Source organism: Hydra viridissima, unplaced genomic scaffold (genome assembly GCF_058129835.1).
Source record: "Hydra viridissima isolate aposymbiotic clone 2 unplaced genomic scaffold, HvirCarnegie_v1 scaffold_2, whole genome shotgun sequence".
Taxonomy (NCBI): domain Eukaryota; kingdom Metazoa; phylum Cnidaria; class Hydrozoa; order Anthoathecata; family Hydridae; genus Hydra; species Hydra viridissima.
The window spans coordinates 25,224,300-25,235,184 of record NW_028324301.1 but is presented as its reverse complement, the minus strand read 5'-3'; the positions used below and the strand labels follow the sequence as shown (position 1 = coordinate 25,235,184).

The 10,885-nt window shown below is 35.6% G+C and overlaps 1 protein-coding gene across 2 annotated transcripts; it reads right to left on the bottom strand.

The window, feature by feature from the left end:
• Nucleotides 1-2,980: 2,980 nt before the first annotated feature.
• On the bottom strand, nt 2,981-10,351 carry LOC149892596 (uncharacterized). Of its 2 annotated transcripts, XM_090077735.1 has the most exons (5): nt 10,280-10,351; nt 4,285-7,305; nt 3,963-4,028; nt 3,645-3,701; nt 2,981-3,487 (listed from the first exon to the last, which is right to left on the bottom strand). In XM_090077735.1, the coding sequence occupies exons 2-5, from the start codon at nt 7,274-7,276 to the stop codon at nt 3,168-3,170; spliced, it is 3,435 nt and encodes a 1,144-aa protein (XP_089933861.1). In that variant the 5' UTR covers nt 7,277-7,305; nt 10,280-10,351; the 3' UTR covers nt 2,981-3,167. The 2 variants fall into 2 exon arrangements, with proteins under 2 accessions (XP_089933861.1, XP_089933862.1); XM_090077736.1 differs by having other exon boundaries at nt 4,285-10,318.
• Nucleotides 10,352-10,885: the final 534 nt, after the last annotated feature.

Here is a 10,885-nt window from a genome sequence, read left to right as displayed (position 1 = left end):
AAGTTAGCGCAGTTTTCCTCTTTTAAGATTAGATTATGAAGCTTGACATAATAAAACACAAAACTAACAAAGGCAAGATAAAATATAAGGTAGTTTTCGAATGTTTTTTCAAAGCAAAATTAGCGTAGTGTTCCTCTTTTAAATCTAGATTATCTCAAAGGTAGATTTTGAATAGTTTTTCAAAGAAAAGTTAGCGTAGCTTTCCTCTTTTAACATTAGCTTATGTAGCTTGACATCACAGAACACAAAAACATAAAATAAAATATAAGACAAATAGATGTAGCTAAAGTTAGGCTGCATAAAAAACCAACAACATAAAATATCTACTAGGCATGTTTAAATTGAATTAAATAAAACCCTTTGCGCAAAAATAGAGAGTAAAATGCATAATGTTAGAGAGTAAAAGTGCATAGAAAGCCTCGCTACTTTGCTGTAGAAGAAGTGGATGACTAGATACACTTTTTTAAATTTGTGTGCTATCTCTATCGAATAAGGTAGTTTTCGAGAGTTTTTTCAAAGCAAAATTAGCGTAGTGTTCCTCTTTTAAATCTAGATTATCTCAAAAATAGATTTCGAATAGTTTTTCAAAGAAAGGTTAGCGTAGCTTTCCTCTTTTAACATTAGCTTATGTAGCTTGACATCACAGAACACAAAAACATAAAATAAAATATAAGACAAACGTAACATGAAAAATAGATGTAGCTTAAGTTAGACTGCATAAAAAACCAACAACATAATAATCTAACAGGTATGTTTAAGTTGAATTAAATAAAACCCTCTGCGCAAATATAGGTATGCTAGAGAGTAAAAAGGCATAAAAAGCCTCGCTACTTTGTTAAAGGTAGTTTTTGAATAGTTTTTCAAAGACAGGTTAGCGTAAATTTCCTCTTTAAAGTTTAGCTTATGTAGCTTGACATCACAAAATATAAAACTCAAAAAGACAAGATAAAATATAAGATAAACGCAAAATAAAATATAGATGAAACTAAAGTTAGGCTGCATAAAAAACCAACAACATAATAATCTACTAGGCATGTTTAAATTGAAATAAATAAAACCGTTTGCGCAAAAATAGCTATGTTAGAGAGTAAAAGTGCATAGAAAGCCTCGCTACTTTGGTGTAAAAGAAGTGCATGACTAGATACAACATTTTAAAATCGTGTGCTATCTCTATCGATTAAGGTAGTTTTCGAAAGTTTTTTCAAAGCAAAAATAGCGTAGTCTTCCTCTTTTAAATCTAGATTATGTCTAAGGTAGTTTTTGAACAGTTTTTCAAAGAAAGGTTAGCGTAGCTTTCCTCTTTTAACATTAGCTTATGTAGCTTGACATCACAAAACACAAAACTCAAAAAGACAAAATAAAATATAAGATAAACGTAAAATAAAATGTAGATGAAGCTAAAGTTAGGCTGCATGAAATAAACGGGTAACAATATTTTTCTATGTATGTTTACATTGAGTTATATAAAATCCTCTGCGCAAATATAGGTATGTTAGAGAGTAAAAGTGCATAAAAAGCCTCGCTACTTTGTTAAAGGTTGTTTTTGAATAGTTTTTCAAAAAAAGGTTAGCGTAGTTTTCCTCTTTTAACATTAGCTTATGTAGCTTGACATCACAAAGCACAAAACTCAAAAAGACAAAATAAAATATAAGATAAACGTAAAATAAAATACAGATGAAGCTAAAGTTAGGCTGCATAAAATAAACGGGTAACAATATTTTTCTACGTATGTTTACATTGAGTTAAATAAAATCCTCTGCGCAAATATAGGTATGTTAGAGAGTAAAAGTGCATAAAAAGCCCCGCTACTTTGTTAAAGGTAGTTTTTGAATAGTTTTTCAAAAAAAGGTTAGCGTAGTTTTCCTCTTTAAAGTTTAGCTTATGTAGCTTGACATCACAAAACACAAAACTCAAAAAGACAAGATAAAATATAAGATAAACGCAAAACAAAATATAGATGAAACTAAAGTTAGGCTGCATATAAAACCAACAACATAATATTCTACTAGCCTAGTTTTCCTCTTTTAAGTTTAGATTATGTAGCTTGACATCACAAAACGCAAAAAGGCAAGACAAAATACAAGGTAAACGTAAAATAAAGTAGAAGTGAAACAAAAGATAGGTTGCATAAATACAAAAACTGCATTGCCAAAAATAGAATTTGTTGTCTAGAAAGACTTTTTAAAGTTTGTTTCTTTCGTCTATTGACTTAGTGAATCGCGATCTGGTTTTTCTTAGGCGCGCTTGTTTCTTAGTTGTTTTTTTTTGTAAAGAAAGTTTATTCAGACGTTTTTTTTACGCAACTCCTTTAACATTATTTTTAACAAAGTATTCTTTTATACGTGTTTACATTGAAATAAAACCCTTTGCGTAAATAGAGATAAGTTAGAGAGCAAAAGCCTCACTACTTTGCAGAAGAAGAATTGGATGGCAAGATACAACTTTTTAAATTCGTGTGCTTTCTCTTTTAAGGTACTTTTTGAATATTTTTTCAAAGAAAAGTTAGCGTAGTTTTCCTCTTTTAAGTTTAGCTTACGCAGCTTGACATCACAAAACGCAAAAACCAATAAGGCATGATAAAATACAAGATAAACGTAAAATAAAATAGAAGTGAAACAAAAGTTAGACACCATAAAAAAAAAAAAAAACAAAAAAAAAACATAATATACTTCTATGTATGTTTACATTGAACTAAATAAAATCCTTTGTGTAAATATATGAAAAAATAGAGAGTAAGAGTTCATAAAAAAAGCCTCGCTATTTTGCTGAAGAAGAAATGGATGTCTAGATCTTTTAAAATAAGGAACTTTTTGATTTCTTTTTCCGAAAAATGGTTGGAGCAGTTTTCCTTTTTTAAATTTCACTTATGCAGTTTAACATCACAGAAAATATTAATTTGCTTTTTAACAAACTCTTAAAAACATCAGAAATAATTCTAAATGCAACTCTATTAAAAGTGTTAACAGAATAACAAAACGACTTTTTTTTTTTTTTAAAGATAAAAAAAGTTTGAACTATCTTTAAATAAGAAATGTGAGAACAGTTTAACAGAACTTCTTGTTTATTATGTATTTAGCGAAACAGATAAATATATTTGCAAAAGCATAGAGAAAACAAACTACACAAAAGGCCCATCTTTATTGCCAAACTGAACAAACTTTTCTAAACTACATAAATGGTCTCACTATATTGCCATATTGAACAAACTTTTCTAAACTACCCTCTTTTTGAATTTTTAGCTTCATGTTTTTAATTTTGTCTTTAATATGGCTTCGGTAGGAGTACTTTTGCAAGACATGAATGAGCTTGTCACTGCTATGATTTGCCAAGATGCCAAGGTAATCTTTGTACGAGCAACTTGAGCTTACATCTGTAAACACGTCTTGCAAGATGTATGCCAACACCAAAGCTGCACATCGTGGAAAACTTCTGGTGTTGAACCATTCGTTGTGGCCAGGGCAAGCATTCAGCTTTTCAACTATTTCATCTAAAATTTTACAAACTCAAGTCATAACACAAAGAGATTAAATCGAATATTCATTTGGTTCTGAAGCATGACAAGATTAATTTTGTTTTTTTATTTGTTTTTTTTTGTTGACCTTATTGTTTGCACTGATAGCAACAACTGGTTTTTGAAAGATTACCTAATTGGCATTGGCTAACTTCTGCTTTGTTTTCCTTTGTTCTTGGCTGAGTTGATCCTGAAATAAAATAAAACCATGTTCATTTTTCTAATTCATAAAAAAACCATCAACAGTTTCTAAGTGTTAGAGATAATAACAAGCTGTGCATGATTTCTAACGGTGAAGTTTCTAACTTCATCATTAGAAATCGGGTAGACACAACTTTCTAAAAGTGCACTTAGCAATGATGGCAAGTTTTTATTAACAGTTAACCATCTGAAATTGTGCAAGAAGAGGTTTGTGTTTATATATGTTTGTATAAATTAGGTTTTACATTACCGATGTGTTCTTGAGTAAAAGATGGCATTTCCAACTTGATTTTTTTTCTTCTTGGATCTTTTACTTCTAAAACATAATCAGTTTTAGTATCATTCACTTGTGTAAACATTTAAGCAATCACAGAATTAGTCCTGCAACAAATACATACACACTTCTGTGTTGTTTTTTTTGTTTTTTTTTTGTTTTTTTTATTGTTTTTCTTTTTTTTTTTTTTTTTTACAGCTTTAACAATAACAATAGGGCAAGGAGTTAATTTGGGCATTTTTATTTTTTGAAAGCGTGTTGAGATTTGCATAAAAATCAAAAATCAAAAAGAATTTACCTCTGGATGTACAAGCAAGACTTTGGCTAAATAGACTACCAACAGATTGAACAGCACCAGGTGAGGGCTGTTTTTCAAGAACAGTACCAGCCTGTTGGACTGGAACAGCTGAAAGAAACAAACTGGGTTTGGCCATCGTTTGCTGACGAGCAACAAGATTAGGAGCCAGAGGAACAGAAAAGACCTCTTTTGAAGGATTAAAAACAACTTGCAGAGAAGGAGCAACATGAACAGGTTTGGCAACCACTTGCTTATGAGCAGGTTCAAGAAGAGCAGGTTCAAGAAGAGCAGGTTCAAGAAGAGCAGCTTCAGGAGGAGCATGGAAAACACGTGTGACAGCCATAAGATTATCTTGCTGTGAAGCAACATTAGACACTGTTTCCAGCAGAACAGAAAAAACCTCTTTTGAAGGACTGAAAGCAACTTGTTCAGCAGGAGCAGCAGAAACAGGTTTGGCAACCACTTGCTCACTAAAGTAAACTGGAGAAAGTTGTGCATGGTGTTCAATAAAATCCGGTTCATCAGGAAATAATGTTAATGCAAGAGGAGAACAAGCTGTGCCAACAGGAACAGCTAGAGTCTGATCTACATCCATACAAACAGCTTGTTCATTAGGAACTAGTTGTGCAAGAGCAGAGGATAGTTCAAGAACTGGACCAGCGATTGTTTGTTCAGAAGGAACAGACGAAACAGGAGTTGAGCTAGGTTCACACAAGAAATCTACAACATGTTCGTTGCTGTCCTCTAAAGGAGCATTGTTTTCTACAGCTGGAGAAAATGGAACCACTGTGGTACAACCGAAAGTAGCAGCACATTCTTCAGAGTCAGAACCGGAGTCTGAATCTTCCTCAAAAATGTCCTCAACATCATGAAAACCGTACTCCTCTGCATTAGTTCGGAGCCAGTCCATCACATCCTTCTCCTCCTTTGGTGGTCTCTCAGACTTTTCAACAGTCAAAGACTCTATGACTCCGAAGGACTGTCCGATGCCCAGGGCAAAGCGCAACTCCTCTGCAGCGTTCCACTGGGACACATAAAAGCTATCCATTGTGTGTCTGCTGTGCTTCATGTAGAGTGTAGCAAACCGCTCGCGATCTTCTTTGCTGTTGTTGGCAAAGTAAGTGGCTATCGAACCGCGAATGCAAGTGGGAGTAAGACGCTTCATGGGAATGTTTACTTGGCTTTTTCTGAAGCAGGACGTCAGGCTAGAGGTGATAGCAGAGGAACCCATCTGGTAAACAGGCACTCTAGTTGCACCTAGTGTCACACCTTCGTCTTTGTTGGCTCTCACCGAAGGAAAAAGGGGCCTGTAGCAGTCGCTCAACTCCAAAACAGTCTTGGTGTCTGCAGCCATGTAGTGAGAGTCGTTGACAAGAAGGTCTCTGTATCTCAGCAAATAAATATCGATCAACACTTTCAAGTCGTTCGGCACTAGAATGTTTTTGGCTCCGTACTTGTATGCTGTTTTGTAGCGCTCTTGCACAATGCAATATCCACACTCACTCTTCTCAGCAGCCATGTAGTCTCTAATGTTTAAAAGAGCAATGTTAGATTTTCTTAAACTGTTAATTACAGTGACAGAGAGCAGAAGATGGTTTCGTAGAGACACAGCATTGTCTCTAGTCAGCGGAAGAGACGCCTTTCTAATCGATTCCACTAAGTCTCTTACGTATGCAGACTTGCCATATTCGGTCAGCAAACTGACATTGATGATGTTGATGCTTTTTCTTCTTTTCACAAGGCTCCTCCTCAAAGAACGAAAGGGCCTCAGCACTTTTCGCAACTCATCCACCTTGCAGCGCAAACGTCGGATGGCCTCATGAGAAAGTCCGAAATAGACGTTTCTGGCTTCACTGAAACGAAACAGGAGACAAAGGGAGACGAGGCGGTTGTACAACGTGTGACAAGACATGGCTTTTGTTTGGTCAAGTTCACTCAGCTTGGAATTGAGCTGAATTTTCTTAAAGTGCAAGGAGAAGTATCTATCCTCCAAAACATTGGAATTGGTGAGGGCGTTTGGGTGCAGCGTCAACGTGCTGTCACAACAAGTCAATATTTCCACAACTGCATTTTTGTAGATTTTTGCTTGTGACCAAGTGTTGTTGTTGGCTACCACAAGCCACTTTTCAAAGTCTCTGAAGAGCTCATCTGCTGACTGGTAATAAAAGTGAAAAGCATCTTTGTCCAGCTGAAACAAGAGTCTCTTTTCTTCGGTCAAGACATAGGAGCTGGAAACCAAGTGCTCTAAGGAATCGAAATCAGAGTCAAGGACGGATTCGGTGTTCAGCTCTTTGTTTTCTACAGAGGTGCATTGGTTTGCAGAAGGAGCCTCGGACGAACCAGCAACTGGTGAGGGCAAGCTTAAAAGAGGATCAGAGGAAAGAACCGGAGAAGAAAAAGAGGAGGAAGGCCCAGGAGCAGAGGATGCAGAGCCTGATGCAGACGCTTGTTCAGCTACTGGCTTAATACCAAAGAAGGCAGGTCGAATAAATTGAGGGACATAGAGCTTCTCGTTGTCGTATCGCTTTGCCTCTGCAATCTTTTGTTTGATCATCTTGGAATCGTAGAAATGAGTCTCTTTCAAGTGTATGTCCAGTCGGTCGTAATACTTCCAACATTGCAAACAGGGGTAAGGTTTTGGACAGCCGGACTTGCGTTCGAGACGAGCATGCTGAAACTTCCTGACCATTGCAGAGTAAAAGATGGAAGCTTCATCCAAAGTCCAAGAATGATCTTTTTTAGTCAAGTGTCTTTTAATGCTTGTGGACGAATGTTTGCACAAAGGCATCGGACAGCTAACAGCGTACCTCTTCTTGGTACCATAGAAAGGTACAACCCTGTTTACGGAGCCACACGCTGCAACTAATGCGGCCCTGACTTTGTTTTTGAGCTTTAAGTCTCTCTGTTCTTGTGACTGCTTTCTTTTCTTTTTTTTTGCTTTAGAGTTTGGAGAAGAAGCAACAACAGAGTTGTTTTCTTGTGAAGAAGACATGTTCAGGTGTTTGTTTGCAACGGTTTAAGCTAAAAAAAAAAGAAAACAGTTAGTGAGAGTTTTTTTTCTTCTGCCTGTATCCAATCCTGGAATGTTGCGTGGATTGATGAGAAACACAACTACAGCGAAGAGCTGTGTTTTTTCGAGTCCTCTGCAAAAGAGCAAGAAGAAAGTAAAGAGAGCAACAAGAAGAAACAAAGCTTGCACTAGCAAAAGAAGAAGAACGAGAGCAACTAGCATTACATGCATGGTGGCAACAGTGATTGCTATTATGAGAAGGAGAATGAGAAAAAAAAAAGAAACAAATAAATAAAGAGATGGAGTTTGAGAGGATCTCGCAACCATATGACTCAAAGAAAGAAACTGTGTTGAAAAAAGGCAAGAGAGGGCAAATAGAACTTGCTAACAAGGACAAATGACAGACATAACTACAACAGTAACAACTCTCATTGCAAGCATAATAACAACAACAGCATCAGCATCACTGACTCAGAGAGTGTTGAAAAAACAAAACAGATTAAAAAAAACAAGCAAAGTGGCTGAACAGTAACAACAACCATTGCATGTATAACAACAGCAACAGCATCACTTAATCAGAGGGTATTGATAAAAAAAACAAACAAAACAAAAACAAAAAAGAAAAAAAAACAAAACAAATAAAAAAACAAAACAAGCAAACTGGGTGAACAGTAACAACTCTCATTGCAAGCATAATAACAACAACAACATCACTGACTCAGAGAGTGTTAACAAAATAAAATAGATTATAAACAAGCAAAGTGGGTGAACAGTAACAACTCTCATTGCAAGCATAAAAACCAACTACAGCAACAGCAGCATCAGCAACAGCATCACTGACTCAGAGGATATTGATAAAAAAAAAACAACTAACAAACACACAAACAAAAACGAATAAAAGCAAAGTTGCTGAACAGTAACAACTATCATTGCAAGTAAAACAACAACAACAGCATCAGCAACATCATCACCGAATCAGAGAGTGGTGATAAAATAAGATAGATTAAAAAACAACCAAAGCGGCTGAACAGTAACAACTCTAATTACAAGTAAAATAACAAAAGCAGCATCACTGACTCACAAGGTTTTGATAAAACAAAAAACAAAAAACAAACAAAGCAAGCCAAGTCGGTGAGCATTAACAAACACTCATTGCAACTATAATAACAACAACAGCAACAGCATCACTGACTCAATGGGTGTTAATAAACAAAAACAAAAACACAAACAAAGCAAGCAAAGTGGGTGAACATTAATAAGACTCATTGCAACTATAACAACGACAACAGCAACACTATCACTGACTCAGAGGGTGTTGATGAAAAAAAAGCTAACAAAAACACAAACAAAGCAAGCAAAGTGGGTGAACATTAATAAGACTCATTGCAACTATAACAACGACAACAGCAACACTATCACTGACTCAGAGGGTGTTGATGAAAAAAAAGCTAACAAAAACACAAACAAAACAAGCAAAGTGGGTGAATATTATTAAGACTCATTGCAACTATAACAAAAACAACAGCAACACTATCACTGACTAGGAGGGTGTTGATGAAAAAAAAACAAACAAAAACACAAACAAAACAAGCAAAGTGGGTGAACATTAATAAGACTCATTGCAACTATAACAACGACAACAGCAACACTATCACTGACTCAGAGGGTGTTGATGAAAAAAAAGCTAACAAAAACACAAACAAAACAAGCAAAGTGGGTGAATATTATTAAGACTCATTGCAACTATAACAAAAACAACAGCAACACTATCACTGACTAGGAGGGTGTTGATGAAAAAAAAACAAACAAAAACACAAACAAAACAAGCAAAGTGGGTGAACATTAATAAGACTCATTGCAACTATAACAACGACAACAGAAACAGCATCACTGACTCAAAGGGTATTGATAAACAAAAACAAAAACACAAACAAAACAAGCAAAGTGGGTGAACATTAACAAACACTCATTGCAGCTATAACAAAAACAACAGCAACAGCATCACTGGCTCAAAGGGTGTTGGTAAAATAAAAAAATTAATAAAAACAAAACAAGCAAAGTGGGTGAACATTAACAACACTCATTGCAGCTATAACAAAAACAACAGCAACAGCATCACTGGCTCAAAGGGTGTTGGTAAAATAAATAAATTAAAAAAAACAAAACAAGCAAAGTGGGTGAACATTAACAACACTCATTGCAGCTATAACAAAAACAACAGCAACAGCATCACTGGCTCAAAGGGTGTTGATAAAATAAAGAAATAAAAACAAAACAAGCAAAGTGTGTGAACATTAACAAACACTCATTGCAGCTCTAACAAAAACAACAGCAACACCATCACTGACTCAGAGAGTGTTGATAAAATAAAATAGATTATAAACAAGCAAAGTGGGTGAACATTAACAAACACTCATTGCAAGCATAAAAACTTACTCAGAGAGTGTTTATAAATAAAACAAAAAACAAAAAACAAAAATACAAGCCAAGTGGGTGATTACTAACAGCGCAAACAGCAGCAACAACAGTGTCTTTAGAAACAACAAACAAGTACAACAGCAACAACTGCTTTTACAGAGTATAACAATAACAACAACATGGCACTAACAACAACAAAAGGGTTGGAATAAAAACCTATAGGCAAAAGGAGAGCTGCATTCAGACAAGATCGATTACAAAGAAGCTCTTCTTTTGGACAGAGGAGAAACTGCTTTTGAGGGACAGAGGGACTTTTGTTGTTGTTGTTGTGCAGAAACCAACAAACTTTTATTGAACCGAATATAACCGAACATAACCGAAAGTCTTGTTTGCTTCTGTTTTGTGCCATCAAGAAGGGAAAACAAAACATCACGAAACAAACGAAGCAAACGAAACAAACAAACAAACGAACGAAACAAACAAAAAAACGATTAAATAAATAAACAAACAAACGAAACAAACAAACAAACAAACAAAAACAAATAGGAAAAACAGAAAACGCTGTACCGAAACCTCGCCATTTTTATCCTTCCTCGAGCTTTCTTTGGGCGCCAAAGACCGAGAAAGTTGAGCAAACGTGACGTTGAGGGGGGGGGGGGGGTACTTAAGGCCAGCAGACCGACCAATGGCAAGCTTAGGAGAGACCCACGTGAATGTTACTTTTTCTTTCTATGTACGCTGAATCCGCTCAAAGTCTGGAATTTCCAGCATTCACGTGTCATCACTCCAGCCACCAGATTGGCCCACACTTTGCACACTTTCAAGACTAGAACTTCACTTAATCACAAATTGAGCCAAAAAAAAACTAAGTCTCGCATGGCGACAACTTTTCCAAAAGCAAACAAAGGCAAACGAAGGCAAACGAAGAAAAAACAAAAACAAGTAAACAAAAACAAAACCGAAAAGGGAGAGAGAGAGAGAGAGAGTGAGTCGACTCATTTCTTTCGACTGCCTTAAACGAGAAGTCTAAAACGTTTAAAAGTTGAAAACTAAGTTTTTTAAATGAACTGCACCGAAAAAACTTTACGACAGTTTAGCTGGTTAAAAACGCAGAGGAAAATATTTTATAAAATTTAAGCGTTCTAAAGATGTCCATTTTTGTTTTTGGCTTTT